Source organism: Xiphias gladius, chromosome 2, assembly GCF_016859285.1.
Source record: "Xiphias gladius isolate SHS-SW01 ecotype Sanya breed wild chromosome 2, ASM1685928v1, whole genome shotgun sequence".
Taxonomy (NCBI): domain Eukaryota; kingdom Metazoa; phylum Chordata; class Actinopteri; order Istiophoriformes; family Xiphiidae; genus Xiphias; species Xiphias gladius.
This window is the reverse complement of record NC_053401.1, coordinates 7165778-7191494: the sequence shown is the minus strand read 5'-3', so window position 1 is coordinate 7191494 and position 25717 is coordinate 7165778. Positions and strand designations below refer to the sequence as shown.

The window sequence follows — 25717 nt, the reverse complement described above, 5'->3', positions numbered from 1 at the left end:
ACAATCACATAGTGAATAAACAGAACAAATCAAAAACAGTGCTTGTACACACTCACATAAATGCAAATTCCACATTATTGCAATCAAAACTGGCATTGGAATAACTGCATGTACCCTCACTGCCCTACACAGACACTGAATTTACAATGTTGTCATCTGACCACATACTCCTTCTGTCTGCCACCTCCTCACCCCCGCCAAACACACACACAGTCTCTGTTGTCAGCCAGTTTTAGCTAGCACGTCTTGACTGTCCTCAGCACATCCAACCACACATCCATATACAACAATTACATAATTCAAGCCAAGGGCACAGAATAAAGCGGGGCAGCACGACACTGAACAGACCTTCATAGAAAAAATATAGGTCGGAAGAAGTCACTCGGCTGCTTTTTCTTTGAAACCCCAACAAGAGTCTCTCACTGGAATTATTCAAGGTGACTGAATCAGACGATGTTAGAGTTCTTGGGTATTGTGAAAGAATAAAAATGGGAGAAAGTGGAAGAATATTAACATCAGTCCTCGTTTGAAGAGCCAGTTCGCATCATTTGGAGGGTGAATGTTGCATTTTACTGCACCCCAACTAAGTTGTCTCTGAGTTTCAAAGTATGACACGCGCCCATTAAAAGTCCGCAGGTAAGGAGGGTTGAAAACACGACTCATCCTCAAGTGTTACATGGCCTGAAATTGTCATTATTTCCTGGACAAGCTTAAAGATCTTTAGTTGTGACTAATCCTCAACATTTTACAGGACTAAAAGAAGAAAAAAAAAAAAATCAGTATAAATACACAGTGTGTCAACCTTTGTTCTCAGCCCTTAATTTCCTTTTTTACATGCATTGTCTTCCAAGCGATTTACATTTTGACCATAATCAATAACCAAAGCACTGACCATTGACAATATGTCAGAGAATCAATTTTTTTGAGTTATCACACTCTACTTGATGAGAAAAAAACACTACCATTGTACATTGTGTTAGACTTACAGTTAAAAACGTAAACTATAAATCTTTTTTTGGTTAGATTAATCAAACAGGGAACATTTTTTTGAGATAATCAAAGCAATGTAACATTGGTTGGTTGGATTTACACAGAAAATCCTACATTTCGACTGCACCCTTAAAGCATCATTAAGATATTTTATATATAACACACTGTTCTTTCTGTATTCTTTCACTGTGAATTTCTTTTACAATCCTTTATCCCTTTCTATGCTTCCCTTTTTAAAGATGAGAACCACTGGCAACAGGTGAGCCTGCTGGTTGCTACGGCAACAGAGAGCCCCAGCATCAGCAACTCACCCAGTTTTCGGGCGGCTGAGAGTCTTCGGCCTTCGAGAGAGCGAGGGAAAAGTGGGCCGCTGATAAACACAGCAATCAAATCAGAAGATGTTTGTGTAGACAGAAAAAAGAAAATGAGAGAGGCAGAGCTGAGATATCAGGTAAAGACAGAGAATTAAACCTTATATCAGTTGAGATGATGAGAATATTGCTGTACTGACAACTTGTGGTGGCAAAATTAGAGGACCAATAATGCAGTAGACACATAACTTGGCTCAACTCAGGCAGGACAGTCTCTCGTTGCTCTTCCTCTTCCCTTGTAAACGATCAATAGTCTCCTCTGTTGTTTTAACCTTCATTACTTATCCATGCCTTGGTCTTTAACCAGCTCATATTGGCATGTAAAATAAATGTTCTTCCAAAAATGATTTTTACTCTCTTGCCAGCAATCACTTTACAGCAATTAAGATCCAATTTCAGTGTGATGAACAGTGAATCTCTATTTTAAATGAAGCCCATCAACAGCTTTGTCTCACTGACTGTGTGTGTGTGTGTGTGTGTTTCTTACCCGGGAATCCAAGGCAATATCAGCTCAAACAAACTGTATGTACTGCACACATTTATAGTAACTCAGCCCCCTGCTTCTGCTGAAATGCAGAAAATGTCTAAGAATCAGACCGTGAAACAGCTTCCGCATCATTCAGCATAACCTACATTTTTATTCCAAACACACACACACACGTATTAGAATGCCGCTAGCAGGTCACCCTAATGATTGGTATTCGGAGAAGTTGCGTTCATATCCAGACAAACAACTGCAGTGATGTATGCGATTGTGTGTGCCACGAGAAATTTTAACCTTATTTCCCACAGGTATAGAATTAACTCTTTAATAGTTAAGGATCGATTTGTCTGTCCTTCGTTGTCATAAACACTAAATGTCACCCAATAGACAGAGACTGATTTATGAATTTATATTATTGACTGACCGACGCAGGGATGTGTAAGGTCATCACTTCCTCAAGTTGATAAACCGTCAGAGGCAAAATCCTCAGTTGTGTACATCCATCCACCGCCCTCATATCAGTGGAAGACAGGCCGAGAAGAAGAGAGTGGGTGGGAAAGAAACAGATCTGAAATGAAGCTTTTATTCAATGTACCTAAACAATATAGCCCTCTATAGAAAAATACATAAATTCATCACTCCTGGGGTGTCATGGCTGTCCAGCGATTTAAGATACAGCAGCTGCGTCGCAGTTCCACACTACGTACTAATTCTCAACGGGTTCCAAGTGTGTAATGTGTTAAAACTGAAAAAGTGACTCCATAATACTCAACACAGTATTATTGCACTATACAACGCACTAATGCACTATTGCTGTGACCTTCAGTATTAAACGACATTTGCTTTTACCACCAGTAACTACAGGTGTCGCCAAATGGACCAGGACTGAAATCTTCTTCTTCTTTAACAATGTAATTATTTTAACCCAAACCAATGATCTTTCGCTAAACCTGATCAAGTCTTTTTTTGTGTTGAAACCTAATCTAACCTTTGTTTGTGACAGCTTTGGAAAGAACTCGCGAATCATGTCAACAGGGGTGTCAGGTCAGAAAACGGTTCTGTGTGTCGTTCTAGAGGGCGTGGACTCCAGGGACTCCTGTAAGCCATGACGGTGAGCAGCTGTCAGCTCGCATGCTCAATATCAAAGGCCGGGGAACTTGTACACCTAACTGGAATGCAGGCACAATTAACATTATTAGTTATACCTGTGCTTTTTCTGCTGCGACACGTCATATTGTCATGAAAAAGGTTTATACAGTGCGTGTGCAAATGTCAATCCAGCTTGGACTTTGGAACACCGCTGCTTATTAAACTTAAAGAGAATTCAGATTGATTTCAGATTCAATACTGATTATTTTAATGCTCGTTTTTATCCGATCTTACTTCAGCTGTCTCACTACCATCGGTAATTCGGTTCAATGTTGTGGAGTTGTGAGAGGCTCTTCCGTTTCCTTGGTGCACTACATCGTGAGACAATAGTTTTAAGAAACAGCACACTCATAAAAATTATTCTTTTCAGGGGGCATTATCACTATTTTGAGTATGGTTCATTTTGTAGCTTATTCAAATCTGCTTAGAACTAGTAGTATATTGAACTGGGACACAGCTTTGGTCTTTAACCAGCTCATATTGGCATGTAAAATAAATATTCTTCCAAAAATGATTTTCACTCTCTTGCCCGCAATCACTTTACAGCAATTAAGATCTAATTTCAGTATGATGAACAGTGAATCTCTATTTTATATGAAATCCATCACACAGTATCTAAATGTCATGCATCCTATGTGCATCCCCCGTAAGAGAAAATTTAATACATTTTCCTTTCCTTTCCCATATGCAGCAAGACAAGATTTAAAGGTGTGTTTAATTGTTCGTTAATAAATGTGTCGATGTCGTTAGGATAGAGAGTAAGACAATATAAGACAATGAGGGAGGGAGGGAGGAAGAAGAGCGGAACGGGGGAATAAGGAGCTCAAGGGACAGGTCAAGAAAGTGAACGTTGAAATACAGAGAGAGAAAAAAGGAGAGAGAGAAAGTCTAGGAGGCTGTCTGATTGAATGGAAAACAGAACTTAAGTGGAAGGCAAATGGGTTATGGAGAGGCAAGCTGAGGTGAAGTGAGGGGGTGTGTGGGGAGAATGTAACAGTGAATGACAGGCAGAAAAAGAGAGTCAGAGAAGCAAATGAAGACTTGTGAAAAGTGGCTAGAGAAATAAAGGACTGACAGAATGACAGATTGAATGACAAGAGGGGGCAGGAGGCAGAGAAATGAAAGCGTGGGGACACGGGAGTGTTGGAGGTTATAGAGTACTGTACGCCCAAATGGGTGGGAGGAGAAACCGGGAGGAGGGGAATAAGGCTTGATCTGTCGTAGTAAAGCCAGTCAGTCTACATAGTAGCAGGGACTGAAGGTCCACTAGAGGCTGGGTTTCTACAAAAAAGTTTGAGGAAATCGTATCAAAAACCTAATAAAACCACATTCAATATTGATTTTCACAAAGACTTAAGGTCATGAAATGACTTAAAGTTCCATTCAAATAACTTTTACAGCCACAAACTATTATATGACAGTATATAAGACTCATCTCACTGCATCTTTATCGTGTCCCTCATTTTGGTTGAAAATTACTAAAATGAACTGTGAGCACGTGTAAGCAGACGGACGCACAAACACTATAAATAGAATACAAGCTATCCCTCATACACTCTGATGTATTCCTGTGTGTGTGTGTGTGTGTGGTAGTGTGAGGGGCTGGGGGATGATCCAAACATCTGATAGCGCTGTGTTCATTGCTCAGTCTCTTGTGGTGCGGCCCTGACTGTTATTAAAAACTACAGAGTAATATCTAAGCTGTCAGTCTTTCCCAAGGTTAAAGACCGAGTCCTATTTCCTAAGCGGCAAAGGCCCGGATAAATCATTACCAGCCCCCCGAGCCTCAGGCGCCAAGCTATCGCTTGGTTAGTGCTAGGCTATGCTAACAAAAATTCCCCATCGAGAGGGCACCGTAGTACCACGTGACGACGACAGGAAATGATTTCAAGTCTGGATTGTTGATTTGAGAAAGTGTTAAGGCAACAGGAAAAGCAATGAATCACACGGGAAAGCTTTAGGAATGCTCCCATCGAGTGCTGTATGAACTGTCGCAATCATTAGCTTAAGGCACTAAAATACTCCTAAGTAGCACTGGGTTTCAATTATACCCAAAATGTGATGTGATAAGTCCCAGCAAATGCCAGCTTTCCACCCACTGTTTAAGTAAGGCTCAAGCTTGAGCTGTTCCAGCCTGGAGGTTTGAGACCCCACAACGGATCACAAGTTAAATCTTAATTGTTGTGAGATGATTAACAGGATATGAAAGAAAACAAAACATGCCGTATTTTTGCTGTATCGTTTGTTCATGTGTTACCTCAAATATTCGCTTTCCCAAATCCTGGATAGAAATCCTGGACGATTTGGCATCTTCAGCCCTTTAAAATTTATTCAAATGCGACAGCCCAGAAAGGGAAAAATTACTTTTCAGTTAGACTGCTCACAGCTCATGCACATAGAGTATGCAACCTGTGATGAGGGTTCCTAAGTAGATACAGTGTTTTTCAAGGGGTTTCAAGCCTTGACTTGGTTAGGAACCACTGGTTTAATGTATCTTGCTGTCAAGGGACATATTGATTGTTCCTGTTCTTTCTTCAAGCAAAATGAGCTGTCAAGCTCGGTTTTAACCTTTCCTTACGTGCTGAAAACAGGTTGTAAAGGGTTCATTATCACTGTTGTAAATATTTGCTTGTGTTATTTATCGCTGATATACCTTTTATAAATAACTGACATTCTAGGTTCTGACTCTTGACCTTGATGAAGTCAGAAAGATTAGTGACATGGTTTGACTGGATTAAAACATCAATGAAATTTACTCTGAGTTAAGATTTTTTGTTGCAATTATATACTTTAAAATTTTAAGAAATTATATTTGACACTCTCGGAATTGAAATAAATGCATTTTGTAACTGGATTTTTTCTAGTTGAACCTCATTGGCCTTGGAAATAGACGTTTGACAATAAGTAAGTAAATAAAAATCAGTGGACGGATCTACTTTATCTAACGGATCTACCTTTCTAACTTTTAGTTAGTTCTAGTTTTCAACCACATCTCAAAGTTGATCCTCAGCAGATGGAGTTTCCTTAGTTGTCATGGAAATAGCTAAGATGTATCTAGAAGACAACTGAGCTATCTCCCTATGTTATGCATATAAAACATGTTTATATGTATTCTGTAAATATATACATATTGAAGTTCATACCTTACACACGTATACTGTATAATCCTTTGTAAATATTAACTGCAACTATTCACATGAAATGTTTCTTTATTTGCAAATAGCACTATATTATTCTGAAAAAAAGTGCAATACATCTACTAAATATTTGGAGCTAAGAGGAGACTCAGAGACAGATGGGCTGAAGTTTTAGTCTGGGACTGAGCAGTTTTAGGGGCAACAAAACATGATATGGAAAAAACAATGTAATGGAATTTACTTACATTTTTTATGAACTATGTAGTCTAAACAAAAAGCAGTAGGTTTGTTTTAAATAAACTAATTTTTCATCATTTACTGTTCAAGAATACAAACGCAGTAACCAATATTTCCATCATCGTCCCCAAGTGTTTTTGCAGCCCACTAACCAAGATGGAGGCAGAGATTCCAGGTCTGGCCAATCTGGAATCTGAGGATTAAAACTGTAAAACCAAATCATAAAATCAGACTATTTTTTTTAAGAAGCAAACAAGGTAGAAAGTATCCTAGATGCCCCCAAAATATCAAATCAGAAAGGGTTGCTGTATGACATTATTTAAGGTGTAAATATAAGTGGATAGTAAAACAATCCATTAAAGGTACCCTGTGGACTTTTTGCCTACTAGTACCACTATGGTGCAATGTTTTGTTTGCCATTAGGTCATATTTATTCTAGGCTCAAAGGCAAGCAGTCTAACAAAGCAGGTGGGAATTCCGTGCTTTGCTCAGGGACACTGGACCCGTGTTGGGATCAAAACCTGAGATCCTCCACTGAGCTCTAAGGTATCTCATACAGCAGGAGGATGGATTAGGGAGTAATGTGAGTCTGTTTAAGAGGTTTATCAATACCTCTTAAGACAACTGTAACCACCATCAACCACTATAACCTCAACAGTGCGCACATCTATATAAATCTGCTCAACAAAATCCCATTGTTGAGGTTGCGTTCACGAGAGCGGGAAGGATGGACAACCCAAAAACATAATGCGTCCGGCCACGGCTGTTGCTGGCGTGGAGGCACAGCAAGCACATAGTATGTGTGATCAAAACCATCCCGCTCATTAATGAAACTGTGCTATTAATTAACCTCTGAGGACACTTTACTACTAGGACTGAGAATGTCCGAGGGTGCAAGACTATGAACCCACCCTGTATCAGGGAGTCGTTGATTCTGCTCTATAGTAGTTTTTACACACACAGAAATTTAGAAACAACTGTCAGTATATAACACCACAGACGATGGCCTCAAAAATGCACCTAGAATTAAATCAGCACTTATTTTTTTAATATTATTGGATTCACAAACAAATAGGATATATTTCAAGGATTTGCACTGGATTGCATTTGATTTGTATAGGTGTACCTAATAAACTTGTATGCATGTGCAGTATGCAACCACACAGAATGTGCCATTTCTATCTAACTATAAGCTATATGCTTTATTGAATACATACCGGACCAAATATTGATTACATAAACATCAGTTTCCTTCAACAAGTACACAACTACACAATAACAAAACTGCATACACAACAAACCAGCTAAATGTTATCTACCATTCTCCTCCTCCTCCACTGATCAAATTTGACATAAGCTTTTATCCGTGATTGATTCTCTCTCACCCCCGAGTGAAAAAGTAGCAAGAGGAGAGCTATAATTTCATCACATCTGCCATCTGCCACACGGTGGGGGGAACATATTCAGCACCTGGGTAGAACAGCAGGGAAAATGCCTGTCATTTTATGTAAGTGGAGAGCAAGTCAGCAGACGGCACTGCTCTTTTTCTGCTTCAAAGTAAAATATGGGGAGAAAAAAAAAAAAAAGAAAAACTGTATGATGTACACATGCTCATTTCTGTTAAGCTATGATTATGATTACATATGTTAATATTGGCGGCCAATAAATGGAAGGTTTATCTCAAAGTTTCATGCTGGCTCAGACCCATAAAAAGGAAATGGCTTCAAATTTGTTTGTGTATAACAAACAAAGATGGCAAAGGACCGCGCTAAGGTGTCAACTGGATGAAAAAAAAAAAAAATCAAGAAAAACCATGTGCATGTGTGTATGTGCATGTGTGTGTGTGTATGTGCATGAGTGTGTGTGTATGTGCGTGAGTGTGCTTGAGCATCAAATTAGGGCTGCAAATAAAGGCACTGCTGACTTTCAGGGTGACTTAATGATCAAGCACAGCAGGCTGACAGACCCATTGTGCATTTGTCCAGAAGAGTGTGCTTGTAGCTGTGAGCTGATGTTAGATACAAAGCGCGTGATATTAGAGAGCAAAGGACTGAATTAAGCAACAGCGGTTTAATGAATTTAACTCCTTCGAGTAAACACTCAGTCAGTGCCACACTAACACACACAGAGACCAGTTGATTGCTTTGCCATTTACGGCTCAGCTGTTGGAGCTCATTGATCACTCAGCCTCTCTGTGGCTGTTTGCATTTGAAGTATGAAGCTTGGTTTTGCAGGTAGACGTTTTTCCACAACTGACTGAGAGAACTCTAATGATAAATTGGAAGAAAGAGTATTAAAAACTGGCCCTATATGTCAGAAAATACATGGGAAACAGCATTTTTTTAAGTGGAGGTATGTAAGTTGTTCCTGCCTGTAATGCAAAACATACACACAAATGCTGCTGATTAGATTTACTGAATCTGACTTAGCTTGTGTCTGTGCTACAGAAGTAGCGGCAAGTGTGAAAAGCCAGACTCCATTTGTGGCTAATGATTCGTGTAGTTCCTGACAACAGCTAAAGGGACTTCCTGGGGCTACTCTCTGGCTTTAGTTTAGATTTACAGATTTACACATCCAACTGACACGAAGCAACATTAGAATTCATTTGGAGTCATATTTCTGGCCACCTGATGAACTTAGGTCCAATATTCACTCTCTTTTAGCTCTGTTTCTCCACCAACTCCTGACAGAGATTGTTAGTTCTTTAGCTGCTAAATGTTCCGCTATGTTCACCAGCTGGTCATCAAATTTGTCTGCTGTTTGGTGCTGGATCGGTAGTGTTAAGTGGGTTTCTCAGGGCTTTTTTTGCTGAAAACAGCTGCCTGCTGTGGCTGATGACAATGCAGATGAGAGCCATGGGTGTCAGCCTAACCAGTAAAGTTGCAAGTCATAAAACCAAAACAATGGGCTGAAAGATGCTAAAACGCTCTGTAAAGCTGAGGAAAACATCAGAGTAAGGTGACTGGAGTAAGGCGTCATTTGCCCCATTGTTGGTACAGAAATAAAATTATTGCAGCTTTAAATGTCATCGAGACCAAAAACATGAGAATAAGACAAAGGTTGACAAACACTGGGATTTCCATTTAAATTAAATTAAAAATAACAAAAAATAGTGAGTGCGATATGTAATCTACAATAGTATTTGTACATATGAGCAAAAACTGCTTGTATTTACATTAATGGGTACATAAACAGCTGTGAAGTGTTTCAACAACTAAACAGCTTCCAGATGAACAAACACAGACCTGCAGATTTGTGCCTGTTTGTTACTGGCTCGTCGCAGGGGCCACTGCATAATTCATGGAAGAAAACTGCGTCAACAGTTGCACTGCTTTTGAATAATACCGCGTTGCAATTGGCACTCTGCACCTAGGGCAATGAAGGAATATTTTCTCGAGTGATGTCCAACATTACGTAAACCGTAGTTCCGTAGCATCAACAGCAGCACCAGTGATGGATTCGGTTATAAATAGGCCTCCTTTTTATCCGACTGCCCACGCAGGTGGCTGACACCTGCATGTTATGCTGCAGGGCCAGAGATTTATTGTCTAAATGTTAGGTTGGTGTTGGGAAACACTTCAGGATTTTTAGGGAGAGAATGAGAGGAATAAGGAGAGGAGATACAGATGTGGAGCGGAAGGAAGAAAAGACCTTTTATGGTGTGCAGAGGAAAAAAAAAAAAGTGGTCCCATCACTTTCTTGTCCTCATTTCTCAATCCAACCCCCTGAAATCTCACATTTCATTCTCTCCATTTTCCTGACACCCCCCACCCCACCCCCCAACCCTGCAACATTAGACGTTCATTCTCTCTCCCACTCTCTTTTTTCACTGGCATCCTTTGAATTCTGTGACTCTTTGCCTTCTGTACCCACATACATATATGCGTCTCTCTCTCTCTCTCTCTCTCTCTCTGTAAGCCACTTGTTACCATGGCAACCCCACAATGGGCCTTATAAAGCTAATAAGTAGAGAGAGCAGGAGGGATGAGCAGAGTAGCAGCAGAAGAAGGAGGAAGGGGAAAAAAATAGAGAAAACATTAAATGGAAATATGAATGGGCACCAATCTATTGCTGATGTTGGAGTTTCAGGCAGGGAGAGCGAGGGAGAAACACATACAGAGAAAGAGAGAGAGAGAGAGAGAGAGAGAGAAACAAATAGAGGTACACTAATTTAGAATACATTATAAGATAAATCTATAATATGCTGTGAGTGCTTATATAATGTGTTTTTATAAGTGTGGCAGGTAAGGCATTATGCGTGCATTATAATTTTTTTTAATGTAAATGTGCTTTTGACCTGTTATGGCAATACCCTCTCCGTAAATCATTCTACAGCAGAGATTTACATTAATGAGAGAAGACAATCTCTCCAGCGCCTCGGGCTGCAGTGTCTTTGCATCAACAGCCATGTTTTACTCAAGCAAATTTTTTGGGGAACTTTTCAAATGTCTTAGAAGTCAGTTTTTTTTTTTACTGTCAGGTATTGGTAGTATACGGTGACTATATTTCATGTTGTCATCCTACCTTTAGTGTTGGTGTTCAATAGTGATTGTTCAAATGTGAACCCAGTGCTTAATCTGCTTATCAAAATTTATTTCCTTTCAAAACCCAAAGACTGTAGTTACAAAGACTTAAACAACCAAATAAATAAGTAATTTAACTTTAAAGGAATAGTTTAATCAGGTATAATACAGTACATAGGTTATTTATAATTCTTTTTTATTATTATTATTTGTTGTAAACATGAAGCTGTCAAGACTGCAGAAAGTTATTGCACCCCGCCAAATAATAGCCCAGCACACAAACCCTGTAAAACCCCAAAATGTCGTTTTTACACACGAGCTGAAACGTGTTAGTGAGCTTTAGAGGTGCGTGTAAGCGGATCAGTTACCTTAAGAAAGAGCCAGGCGAGCTGATTCCCCCCGTTTCTAGTATTTATGCTAGCTAAGTTAACTGGGTGCTGGCTGTAGTTTCATATTTACCATGCAAACATGAGAGTGACACCAACGGTCTCGTCTAACTCTCGGCAAGTAAGTGATAAAGTGTTTTTCCCAAATTGTCAAATTATTTATTTAAAAGCTCAAAGATTGATATTACGAATCCCTACTAAAAAAAAAGGAGATGATAAATTAGTTTGTAATAGGTTTGTTGTGAGAAACCAAGCTTAAAGAATATGAGTGATTTATCAAATTCATTGCATTGGAGCTCAGAACTAAATCCATGTCACATCAACCAAAAGAGGCACCAAACAATATTGTCATCATCCGATAACTGGCTGCACAATTAATGAATTTCAGGAGCAACTGTTTCATATCTCTCTTTTATCCAAAGGAGTTTACAATTTGCCTCTTATTCACCTATTCATATACTGTACCATGGTGCTGGCCTGACCCTCAGAAGCAAATCTGGGTTCAGGGTCTCACCCAAGGACACTTCAACGTGTGGACAGGAGGATCTAGGGATCAAACTGCCAATGCTGTGATTGCTGGATGACCCACGCTACCTGAGCCACAGCAGCTGTGCAATCAAACTGAGCAACTGATAAATCAGTCCTGTGAAAACCATCATCATCAACACCACTTTCAATATAAAGCATGAATGCCTTCCTGCATGTCATCAAATTCAGGTTTTTGTAAAAATTATCTGTTCTCAATATATATAAAGAGAGATGAGGATAATGTGTTCAAACTAAAAATGAGAGCTTTTCAACACTGTGATCGATAATTGCTCCCCCAGTGTTTGTCCTCAGAAGACATCAGACATCAGTGTCAGACCAAAGGCTCACCATGTAGGTTCAAGAGGGAAATAAAACACTCTTGTTACATAAATACACAAGCAACGCTTGGGGATAGTAGGATGAAGATGTCTCATTCAGTTTTACATCCGTGTGTGTCTGTATGTGCATGCACCTGTGGATTGGTAATGAATGTGTTTTTCGTTTGAGGCACTACACGGATCAAAGTCTAGCTGGGTCTCTGATCTGCTCCTGGATGAAACGGACACACACACACACAAAAACACACGCACACACACAGAAACACACGCGCACACACACACACAGAAAATGCCTCCCGCCTGGTCCACTTCCTCTGCTGTGCCTCCTCTGTCGATGCCGGATGGCAGCGGGTGTGAGGGACAGTTGGACTGAAACCCAGGTGAGAGAATCAAGTATCCACGACCACGTCACCAGCTAACTATCACCAAGGCCGCCACTTCGCCATTACACCAAGGAATTTCATTGCTATGGTAACACAAGAAGCGAGTGACTAGGAAATGAAGCATAGGAAATAAGGGGTCAAGACCAAATCAAGCAGTAAGCCAGTGGTTCCCAAACCCCAGTTCCCTTTGCAGTGTTCCAGTGAAGTATAAAAACTTCTATAATACGATTAAATTTAAGAATTTTTGATAATACATACAATTGTGTGACAACTATTATCTAGTTCAGTACCAAGTCAGAAAGATATTTCTAAATGTGAGCATAAAATCTAGGCAAAAGGGGGGTGCACAGGGACTCTTGCTAGTTATTAGTTGGTTAGGGTTCATGATAAAGGAACATTTGTCAAATTGTTGACAAATTATAATTATAAATACATGTGAATAGTAAACATGTTTGCATTATTTAATATTTATGATACTTTTTATGTGAACAAAATTAAAGTACTGGAATTTGTGTTTTTCACGCAGATTTAAGACTTAATTGCATTCATTCTGAGATTCTTATGAGAAAACACCTCTTTGATTCCATGGAATATTCCTTTTGGGGGAGCAACTTTTAAAGTGAGCGGGGGGGGGCGTCATTAAATGAAACTAACAGTGTTTCATCTGGTCTGACATTAAAAGGGACTCCCCACAGGATTAACAGAGCATCCTTTGCTGATGGCTTGAAGCCTGGTTTTTAGGATATCCGTTATAGTTTCTCCCCTGAGGAGTTTGTTTCCATCACAATTTCTAGTCAAACAGACTTGAGACTAATATACATGTTGAAAATTATTTTCACCTCAAAGTACCTTTCAAATTATCCCTTTTCAAAACTAAATCTTAACAGCAACTGCATTTGGTATTTAAAAGTAATAGATTATCAATGTACTTGGTGAGGCCAGGTCACACTAGCATTTACAAGGGTTATATATCACAGGGAATATCAACCCATTTCAACGCAATCGCCGCAATTGGTGAATTCACTTGTGCAGGCGGTGTAAATCTTTGCAGGTTCAAACTTGGTGAACTTTGATAAGTTAATTCATGCTGTTGAGCAATAGCAATCCATCATGACAGTACAGAGAACGTCGAGAGCGGAGAGTCCAGGACGCTCTCGTGGCTTACTGCCTTTGTTGCACCAGTCACTTAACTTCCTCCGCTGGATTATGAACTGCTCCACACAAGAGGCATGAATGGTTTGACATGTTTTAACTCAACAGCAATATTCTCCTTGTGACCTGATCCTCTTCAACATTGCCAGACGCGCCAGTGGGGCCCATCATTAATTAAACATGATCTTCTCTCATACGGTTTTCAAACCCACATGACTACATAAAAAGGTCAAAACCTTTGTAGAATAACTCTTAATGCTTGTTTCAACGTCCCTCGATGCCTAGACAGGTGGGATTCACTATTTAGCACACTAGCCTAAAAATCGGCAATACATCAAGGCTGTAATGTTTGCGAAACATACCTACCCGATACCTAAATAGGTTGAAATGAACCACAAAAAAACTAAAAAACAAAACTGTTTCACCGAGGTATCAGCTTTGCCAGCTTACTATGACTTAACAGATTTGATCTAGAACAGTCAATTCTCACAGATAATAGTGTTACACCCTGCCAGAAGACCTATTTCAACCTATTTCTGTAGGTGTTCATTTCTTCATCTTCTTATTCATCTCTCTAATTCTCCCTTCTACAGAAATGTCGCAGCTGTCAGCTCAGTGCGCTCTCCACTCCTTCCACAGTCCGACTGAGTCCAGTACTTCTTAACCTCTAAGGTGTTTGACTCTTGGCTCTGGTCACCAGTATGACGGGAGCAGAAATATGATTTCAATTTCCCTGGACCCAGCGCAGGAGGATTAAAGTTTCATTTGGTTCCAAGGCCGAAAGAATTTAAACACCACCTGCACTAAAGCAGCAAAGACGGAATGAAGGAGGAAGCTTCCACACACAGAGAAAAAAAAAAAAAAAGATGGGCTGAGTAGTGTTATGACCATCACTAAAATGTAAATAAATGAACGCACAAGGCCAAAGGTATTATACAGGCATTCAATATAGTGACTTTCAGAGTAAGTGTGTGCTTCATGCATTAGGGGAGATGGGCTTGAATCTGCGAAACGGTTTTGGCAAAAAAACCCTTTCCAAAACCATTTTTGAAAGTTTTATAGATCTCGGTACCTCGAAGCCTTCTTTCAGTAAAAGCGCATCCATGCTAGCTAACCTGAATTACCTGGTAGCGCGATTCTTAAGTGCTGTGACACCCGCCTCCCCTCGCTCATAGATGGCCTCTCTGGAATCCAACTGACTGAAAACCGCTGTAGCGACAGAGGACTTTAATCCCTGCAGTTAGCAGTAATATGCATAGGATTTAGTAAATTCACACAACAAACTAGAGCTGAAACGATTAGTCAATTATTCAATTAGTTGTTTGACGGAAAAGTATTTTGATGGCTTAATCATTTAATCCACATTTTAAGGGAAAAAAAATCACAAATTCTAACTTTTAAAATGAGAATATTTGCTGCTTTTCTTAGTCCTCTATGATATTAAGCAGAATGTCTTTGGATTTATTATGTAACCTTGGGTTTCTTGAAATTGCGATGGTAATTTTTCACTATTTTCTGGGATTGTATAGACAAAATGATTAATCACGAAAATATTAGATTAATCAATAATGAAATTAACATTTAGTTGCAGCCTTATAATAGACTACACATCCATTTTAACTCCAAATATCTCTGTCTTGAATGACAGCAACTATAAATACAAGCCCTCGGTTTAATTGCTTTGTTTCCTGCCACTACATAAACACCAAAGGCTGTAAGAGCAGACAAAGTCAGGAGACCTGATAGCAAGAGTCTTCATATTGTGATATTCCCCTTGAGGAGGTACTTGTGTTTCTGCTGATCCTCCTCCATGGGGAGGTCAGAGGTCAGGACAGAGTGTATGCCACCAGGGCCAATGCTCACTATGACTTCTGGCTAAGAGACAGCTTTTAACACTAATTGATCTCCCGGCCTCCCGTCTGTTTCATGAGTCTTACCCGTGAGCTGACAGTCGTCGTTGGAGCCTGCAGAGTCTTCCTGGTTGGGGCTGAGGGGAGGGCTGGCAGGGGGGCTGGTGCTGAAGCTGGCGTAGCCCAGGGATGAGCTCACCTCACTGGGCTCACAGCTGTGGTTGACCGGCCTCTGGACGTCCAGGGACGAGGACAGAGAGGTGCGCTGCTTGGGCTGGATTCGAGGCAGGAAGAAGAAAAGGACAATAGTTAGAGAGATGAAAACTTTTTTGTAGTGCTTACTAAACTACACTACTATATCCTCTCTTATGTAACTGACTGTTTTGTCGCTTTATCCATTTTTGTTTTTTGCTTTTACTTTTAATACGTGAAATTAAAATATAGATAGTCACACAAAAGGAAATGTTTTGGTCGCTTTAACGATGTTTTATAGGCACCAAATTTTGGACTCCAATCTGAAACACCCCAAATAAACCATAACAATGCAGTAACAATAGAAAACAATAACACATTTTTGTTTTGCTCATTATGTTCCATTATGATAAATGCTAATTACTCTTATTTAATTCTTCCTTGTCATTCTTGTCTAACAGTGATCAAGTCCCTTTATTGTTAAAATCAAGTTTTCAACTGACACACTGATTGACACACTGTTTTCATCTTTTCTTTATTTAGGTTTGTCCAATAGATTATGTTGTTGTATGGTGTTGTTCTGCACCTTTACTGTTTGGCATAATTGGACTACTTTTCTAGAAAGATGGCGAGCGTGTGCACTTGCTGTACTGTGCATCAATCAGACTGTGGGGACAAAAAACCTGTTTACACAGACACATTATGTGGACCCATCACATGTTTGGACAAAAAAAGGCTTATCCCTACAAGGTAAGCCTTGTGGGGATCGGAGACTATGGGTAGGGTAATGCAAGCATCAAACCAAACATTATCAGCCAGATAATGACCCAACCCGAAAAAACATGGGGCATCAGGAAGGACAATGAGACTCGAGTGCAAATTTTCTCTTTTTATCCAACGTAGCGTGACTAGCTATCACTAGTCGAGGTCCAACATGTCATCTGCCACGTCACGGCAAGAATTTATGAGTATACGGACCAATGATCGCCTCAAATCGTAAAAATATTTTGCACTCTAATCCCAATGTAAGTCTCCAGGGAATGTTTGCGAGTGTATCTGCACCTCTGTACACGACTCCAAATTTTAGACTCATATTTTGACACTGTAACATGTCGTGATGTAATAAAGCATAGATGTCAACATGGTTTATGTAACATGCAGAAGTGGTGCAATGATGAAAAACAGAGAAGGATGGAGGTAAATAGGGAGATGTGATAGAGAGACAGAGAAATGTACAAAAAGAGAGAGAGAGAGAGAGATAATGATTGCTTGCAGCCAAGTGAGAGTGATAAAGTGAGGCGGAGGCCAACTGAAACTGTAGACTGGCATCTGGTAAACACATCTTACATAATGAGGCAGTTGCAGTTCTCAACAACCTGCTGCTATGCCTCACAAACAGTTCAGGCAGTCAAAACCCTGCTGGTGTGTGTGTGCGCACAAATCAGAGGATGTATTCAAAGTGGATCAATACAGCGAACCATATAGGCAAAACAACATCCTAAAATACTGGGAGAGACCAAAACATGACAGGGGCAACCTTCAGAAGACCTTTGCTGTCTTTTGTGTGACTCAAGGCACCAAAACTGAGCCTTGAGAGAGAAAGAGAGATGGGGGAAAGGATAAGAAAGGGAATGAAAGCAGAGGAGTAGAGGACGCTTTTTTCTATGCAGGGTGCACTTAAATTGCGCTTTGAAGCATTTTCAGATCGACTGAACTAAAGTGAGATGAAAACAAAACTAAAACAGGAGCCGGGACCTAGGCTGAACAAGGAAGGGGCATGAAAATGAAAAGCTGTGCAGATGAAAAGAAAGTGAGTGAAAATGGCAGCATTGAAGAAAGAAAAAGGAAGGTAAAAAAAAAACAGGAAAAAAATGATGGGAAGTAGTAAGAATTTTAAGCAGAACATAAAAGAGTTGGGCAAGATGGAGTGAAGCTGCGGAGAAAGAAATGAACGAAGGAAGGAGGCAGGTGCAGTAGTGTCACAAAAGGCAGAAGGACATGGTGATAATAAGACCTGGAGATGGGGAGCAGAATTTAGGATGGGAGGAGGGAAGGTGGGGAGGAGAAATAAACAAATGGAAGGGAGGAAGAAGAACAAGGACAGCATTATAGGAAAGGAAATGATCAATCTATTAAAATTTAATGTAAAAAAGGAATGCCGTGTCCTATCATTAAAGGAGAAAGGTATTAGAGGAATACAGCGGAAACTGCTTACAGTGGTTACACTGATCAACTGCCTATATGGATAAAAAAGCTTGGGACAAAATCATTCCTATACAACTTCTGTTTAAATAATTTTCTCACAGTAATCAAGTAGTCTGCTTACAGTGTTCATTTGGGGTCTTTTCATACATGACAACATATGGAAAAAGAATTTAAAAGTGTTGTAGCCTACTACTGCGACCTGTTATATGCTTAGGCTCTCTTGTAACTTATTTGTACGGGGTTTTTGGACTGCCAGTGCTTAACGACCGTCCCTGCCTGCTCTCCCAACATAAATTCAAAGTGTGTGCGTGTTTGTCTGCATGTGTCTGTGTGTGTGTGTGTGCGCACTTGCTCTGAGCCATGTGATATCTTCCTGTATTCACACAGGCCGTGGCCCAGTGAGTTATTTCGCCCTTCCGTTCCTGCTCTGCTCGCTTTTGGGACTTTTACAGTGCATACTTATCGTGCCTGCTCTCTCACAGCAGCAGGTATGTTACGTGAGCGGAGTGTAATGTTTTCACCCTGACCAGTCCAGACTAGGCTTGGAGCAGGAGAGGGCGGCACAGTTTGTGTTATTTTATCTTTAAATCAGTAGGCTAAATAGCAAAGCTGTCTGATTCGTGTAATAAATATACTATTGTCAATTAGACAGTAAGCTGCAGTTACAGTTTGGAAAATGTGCTTATTCTACTACCGATCGAACAAAGGAGATATGACATGTTTAGTAATGAGCCTTAGAGAGGCTGGTATGCAGATTTCGTGACCTTTGAGCAGAGCCAGGCTAGCCGTTTCCCTGTTTCCAGTCTTTATGCTAAGCTAACTGTCTAGCTCTAGCTTCATATTTTTTTTAAACAGAAATAAGAGCGGCATTGATCTTCTCATCTAACTTTGGACCACACCGCTTTTAAGGGTCTTTCCCAAAATGCCAAACGAGATCTTTAACATTAAAGGAAAAATTCACCCAAAAATTTCAAAACTATGGCTGCTGTACATGACAGAACAAGGTCACTTTGTTCTGCTGTGTTGTGTTTTTTTTTTGGCCTTTGAATAAGTGGATGAACAAAGGTCAAATCAAGACATTTTCACACACACAATTTGGTATCAACCATTAAGACATAGTGCTTTTTCTAAACCGCATACATCTAACATAGAAGGGGGCCCAGATACTGTGCTAATGCCCTGACCGAGGCAGCCTCAACAGACCAGGATGCAGCACAGCCACAGCAGCAGTGAGACTGACTTTTTTTTTTTTTTTTTTTCCAGTGGAGAGCTGCTCAGTGGGGAATAACACCACTGCAGCAACATCCCACATCCCAGAAAGGCAACAGGGAATAAAGACACTGATGTATAAACCCAACAGGGAATCATTCTGGCTGGGCAAATGGAGAGACATTACACAAACTAGCTTTCAAAAATGTGTTATTTTTTTTTTTTTTTTTAACTTTGGACGTGTTACAAAAGAATTACAAAACAAGCCAAATCTTTGTAATCAAAATCATTGAAGAGAAAAAAAGTAAGAGGGAAAAAAGCAATCAAATATGTTAAAATAAAAACTAATTCTTGCTATGTTCCCACGTAAAAACAGAACCTACAGTGTTTACTTTGCCACAGGCTCAACAAACTAACAACAAAAAAGGATACAAAATTAATTCTACAAAACGGTAATCAACCCAGAATGTTGGAGCTGCTGTTATGTGACTCTGTAGCATTTCAAAGTAGGAGGCTGAGTCCTATGTGTCTGTCCATCTATTTTGCGAGCCATCTAATCTTTAATGAGCTTAATAGCAACTTCAACTTCTCTTATTCTTCGTTTAAGCCTCTCTTTATTCCTGCACTTATCGCTGCCTTGTCTCAGTGTATTTTGCTTTGCTTCTTTATAACAAATAAAGGCGTCTTCCCTCTGGACTTGTGCTTATTAAGAGCTCTCTCAAACACACACACACACACACACACAACAAAACACACACCTACTGTAGTTCTGGCTGAGGCTTAGCGTTAACAATGCAGACGGGCAGCAGACTAATGAACATGTCATGGCCGATTGGAATGGGATTAATGAGCACAGACACACGTATGCACACGCAACGACACACACACACACAGACACACTCACACAAAGACAGGAGGGAGGTCCTCCATGCCCGACCAAACTACAGCAGAAACCATTTTCCCTGCCTGCAACAGAAATCCCTGGGATGAAAACATGCTGTTTAACACCTCACTAATGTGTCGAGGTGCTAATAAAGGACATAGCCATTAGCTAAAAAATGTAGTTCCTCACACAAGACAAGGTGAGATGTGCTTTTGCACTTTGAGTTTGCTTGCACACGCTGAAAAGTGCTTTTTTTTTCTCTGTGAAACTGAGGAATTGTGCGCTAATTTATGAATAATGCGATAATCAACTAACATAAAATGATCACGATTACCAGATCAGATACTGTAGAGTTGAGGAACAAATGTGTCCACTGTTGATGAATGAAACTTGAACAGAAGCTAAATTTACTATGCAAACTGTTAGCAATGGTAAAGCAACAGAAGTTAGGTTAATTGTACCAAAGAGTGGGGGTATTTATTCCAAAAGGCTGCCATTTCTATTAAGTCTTTTTACCTGTTAACTAATTCAGCAATTTAACATGAGCCGGGGACTGAAAGGTAATTTTCGTGACGGTTCTATGATATTTACAGTTGTTGGAACAACTTCTCTTCTGTAGCAGTGGCTTAGAGTCAATTATGCTGAATATGGAGCAATGGACATGTCTTCTGCAGCAGGCGTTTTTGTTTCTTTTCCATTCTCATCCGTTTTTCCTCGGTCTTTATTTCAGCTGCCCCAGACTTCCACAGAAAGATGTAAACACACCAACTCGGAAGGCCACAAGCTCAGAAGAGCGGAGCTCACAGCATGAAGGGGGGGACAAGAAAGTAGAAAATAAATGGAGTAAACACCCCCTCCCACACACACACACACACACACACACACACACACACACACACACACACACAAACAAACTCTTAACTGCAACTCTTAAACTAATAGTCTGCTATTCCACTCTGCATTCCCACTTTCTTCCGATACATTTTGCCTCTGATCTCTTCCATCTCTTTCTTGTGACGATCAAGCTTCTCTTTTATTATTCTCTTCCAGAAACATTTTTAGAAAGTTTCGACTCAGACGAGCCTCTCCGGTGAGGACACACACTTAAGAGATTAATTATTCATTATTTATTCAGCAACATTAACATATATAGTGACCCCTCTAAAGGCTTCAAATCATCCCTCGGGTGCACACCCTCATCTTTCCAGATACCCGTACCCCAGTCACCATCACTTTAGTACAGTTACGGGGTGTGCTCTCATCCCTCCACTTTCACCAAAAAAAGCTGCTGTTCCCCGTAAGAGATGCTGACATGCTGGTTTCAAGATCCTTTTTTCCTTCTTGTTAAGTGTTGGAAATGCAAAAGACAGTAAGAAAATATAATATGCTTGCATCCAAACTGCTTCTCACCAAGTCAAGATAAATGCGTTAGGAGGAGCACTCGTGGGTAATATATGAAATTATCTTTAATGTTTGGACACAGTGTGATTTGTTAAATAAAAACGTGCTAACTTTTCCCCAAGGAATACTGCAAGGCTTTAGTCTCTCTCAGTTCAGTTCCTAAAATTTCCATAGGGTTGTTATTGTCGCGTGTCCTGATTGTCAGTGATCTGCGCTACTGGTTTTTCAAAATGAACAAACAAGCCAGATCATGTGTCACTGGTCATATTGTGAGGATTCCACTAAATAATAATAAATAAATAAAAAGTCGGTTTCTAAAAGGAATCAAGACGAGAGACAGCCTGTAAAGTTGCAGAAATCAAGCATTATTTAAGATATACAACAGTTATGTTAGATTGCGGGTCGGATCGTCATCTAAAATCATAGTTCTGAAATCAATAGAGTAAGATGCTTGTTTTTAGCTACTGTTTCCACAAACAGAAAGAATCTTTCTACTACCCTAATAGTCTTCCCCTCCAATTATTTGCTTTCACTCCTCTTGTGTTCATATACTCCTTCCTTCAGTCGGATGAAACAGTCTTTCACTTCATCCATCGTCTGAAATTGTGAGAAACGCAGGAAGCTTTACTGTAGCTCACTTTGGACAGGAAGTAATTCACCTTCTGTCTGTTATACAGCATCCAAGCAGTTTTCCTGCCACATCTGTAGTGGCACACAATTTCAAATGCCGTGCAGAGGCCAGCAGGGGCTACCAGTCCACTTGGCGCAAAACTACTGAGGTGAAAGACTGGCGTGATTTATTAAAATCGTCAAAATGCTACAAACAAATTCTTTCAATACGGGTGGGAAATGCCGGGAAATAGCTCAGACGGCAACTCCCACGGGAGAGCTTTTAGCACTAGCTTGAGTCAGTTCAATTAGCAGTGCATGACCCACGTCTCTCTCCTGTGGCCACGGGCGTCCTGCGGGCTGGGGAAGCAAATCTCTTTAAGAACCCCACACACATGCCCACAGAGGTCTCCGAGTTGTCCCAGCAACTTTAAAACGTTCAGGTGGGGAGCGATAGGCTGTCAGTTATGATGAGAGAAAAGAGCTGACCAACGTAAGTGAAAGTAAATTAACCTTTATTTTCCTTCACCTTATGCTCTCTCTCTATTTTCACTCTTTTTGCTTTCCATTGCCCTCATTTCTTGCTATCGTTCTCTGAAGCCAAACAATTGCCGTTATTGTGTTACTGCGTGTGTGTGCAAGTGCGTGTTTCTGCATGTGTGGTCTCAGCAGCTGCACAATATGAGCTTGATATAGAGCTGGCACAAATGCAGAGTCATATTAATAGAGCTGTACAGTACACACAACGTACTAAAATTACGCACAGATCAGAGCAAATTTGCTGGAAGATTAACTGACTGGAGCAACACTGTCTGAAATGTTTGTGTGTGTGTATTCAGCACAAACACAGCGGCTGAGTTATTGATGTGAGTGAACAGATTAATGAGCTCTAAATGCCCAAGTGATTAGTGATGTGTCTTAAAGAATACAGAGATTTTCTGTTGAGAAAAAAAAAAAATGTCTCACAGCTCAACAAGTTCCACAAAAATAGAAATACGTTGACAAAAATGTCTAAAAGCAGGTTTAAAATAAGACAAGCTCCAAAAATTAAAAAAAATTTAAAAAGCTGAAATGCTGATGAAAGAAAAGAGCAATACGCCTTGATATCAGACAGGAAACAACAATTTTATTTATTAATTCATCTGCAGACATTTAATGTTTTGTTTTCTTGTAAAAAAAAGAAAAATAACAGAAAAATAACAGCTTAGTCTACAAAGTCTCAGCAAATAGGGGAAAATGCCCATCTCAAGTTCAGAGCGCCCAAGATAATATCTTCTGATTGCTTGTTGTGTCCAAAAACAGCCCAAAATTCAAAAATCTACGAATTGAAAATGTTACACCACAGAGAAAAGAAGCACATACTCACTTTTAGAAGCTGGAACCAAAGAATGTTTGGCATTTTTGACCGAAACTAGTTAAACTATGGACAGATTTTCAAAATTGTTAATTGATTATCAGCCTATCAACTTATAATTAACTTTTAGCACTATTGGATATATAGTACTACATCTTCTTTTAGAGTTTGTATGGCTAATAAGGTAGCAAATATTCTGCTGGAGTCTTCTTTTTTGTTTCGACCACCTGTTAAATACAAGTTCAAGATTCATTTTTTATTTTAGCGCGGTTTGGTCCCTCGACTCCCCAAAAGAATTAAGAAAATGCAAATGTTTGGCTCGTAGATGTTCTTCTATGAGAACTTTCTTAACTGTTTACTTGTTTACTAACCACTTATTGATTCGCATTGGGATTGACAGTGCTAGTCATTCTATTACATTGGTCTTCCATGACTTATTTGTGTGTGTTACTATATTAATAACAACAATAATACTTTAAGAATCCATAATCTAATTTGGTCTACATGTCAAAGTTTTACCAAAGATAAAAATGCTGGAACCATTTTTCCATGGCTTTATACCCGTTCCACCATCATCTCCAAAAACAATAATGTGTGAAAACTTTAGCTCCATTAGCAGTGAATAAAAGTACTTTTTTACTGGTGAATTTGAAAAGACTTACCATTAGTTCTGGCCCTGCAGTACAGAGAAAAGGTATGTCTTTGCGCTGGTAGAGCCTGGCAGTCCTCCTTGTGATTGTCTTTTTTTTATTATTATAATAATGCTCTCATCTTAAAATTACTTTACAGTGATGTTAAAATTACATGGACCATCTTTAACGTCACTTGATCTGTGTTTGTCAAAACAAACAATCTTTACTTCAAGAAACGCACTGAAATCGATACCCCTGCCCCCCCCCAAATTGATTGAGGATAATGCTCTTTAAGTGCCCTGCTCAAGAGCACCTTGACCTCAGCTGATTGGGGAGTTGAGAGCGTAAGTTATTCAGTTTCCTCAAGCAGATCCTCCCGACGGATTATGATCAAGCCAACTGGCTACCAGCCTTCTCCTTAAAGCTCTCATAGGCCGTTGCTTCCCCCTGCAGTATTTGACAGCTGTTTCATATTCGCTATATTTACCATCAAGAGCTTTGTGTGTGTGTCTGCATCCTCTCAAGCTCTGTATGGGAAAAAATATCTGTTATCTTCACACATCTGCAAAGCATCAGAAACCAGTAAGCCTGCCTTATCTGCACTCCATTCCACAGAGTGTGTGTCTGTCTGTGTGCGTCTGTGGCCAGGAAAGCTATATGCTCTATCATATTATCATGGCGTGCATTCTCGTGTGGGTTCATACACATGTAACAATGTGTTCATGCGTGACAGAAGATCTGATTGTGTGCAATTCGTACAATACTGTGCATCCAGATGCACGCATACGTGTGTGTGTCCAGGTATGACACAAATCGAAACAATGGCAGACAGAAGCTCTTTTCTATTACTGTGCAGACAGAGGCTCACACAGTTGTACTTCTATTCTTGTAAGGACTTTCACTGTAACCTATTCTACTGCACATACAATATCTACTGCAGCCTTCCTCTGTTGCTCTACCTGAGTTGCCCGCCCTCCCATTAAAAGGGATTTTTTTTTTGGAAGTTCTTCAATATCTGTTTAAGGACAGACGGTCTCATAATTTGTACAGATTGTAAAGTCCTTTGTCTAATTTACGATTTTAGACAATATAAATAAAACTGACTTAACAAACCTTAACAGTCACAACCACATGACTAGCGTTTACCCTAACCTGGACCTGAACGTCACTCTCATATTATCCAAAGACTTTTCCAAAGGCTTAAAAAAAACCACTTTGTTAGAAAAAACAAACAGGGAACACGAACTAACACCATGGACCGTGGATGTGTTATTACAGGTAAAGATGAAAAAATAAAATATGAACCAGAAAGTCAATTTTGAATAAAACACTTTGAAGGCTTATCAGATGCAGCACAGCAGCAGGCATTAGTCAAGGTTTTACAGCGCTGGGAATTTATTACGGCAGCATTTTCTCCTGTATCTTGATAATTGCAAGGTAAAAAGTTGAATTACCACAATGATATATAGTACTTGCATGTATTTGATTGTCCAGAACACTTCACTGCCTGCTAATAGACTCTCAGAGGGTTAAAATGTCCTCATCCTTTTAGATGTGAAACACATATTGGTTCCCACAAAGATAGAAAAAGGAGCAAGATGGTATGTAGAAGTGTGTGCATTTTGTTACATCTTATGTGACCGGGTGAGATAACAGCTTTGGCCTTTGTGGGCACAAACACGAGGTCTATCATGTGTTTGCTTT

At 39.8% G+C, this 25717-nt stretch overlaps 1 protein-coding gene across 6 annotated transcripts in view; it reads right to left on the bottom strand.

Annotated features, from left to right (window-relative positions):
* Positions 1-25717, bottom strand: part of anks1b (ankyrin repeat and sterile alpha motif domain containing 1B) — a 230817-nt gene that overhangs the window by 66814 nt on the left and 138286 nt on the right. For all 6 annotated transcript variants that reach the window (XM_040141493.1, XM_040141449.1, XM_040141456.1 and 3 more), the window contains exon 13: positions 15616-15802. In XM_040141493.1, the coding sequence (XP_039997427.1) occupies positions 15616-15802 (187 nt within the window). The remainder of the gene's footprint in view (positions 1-15615; positions 15803-25717) is intronic.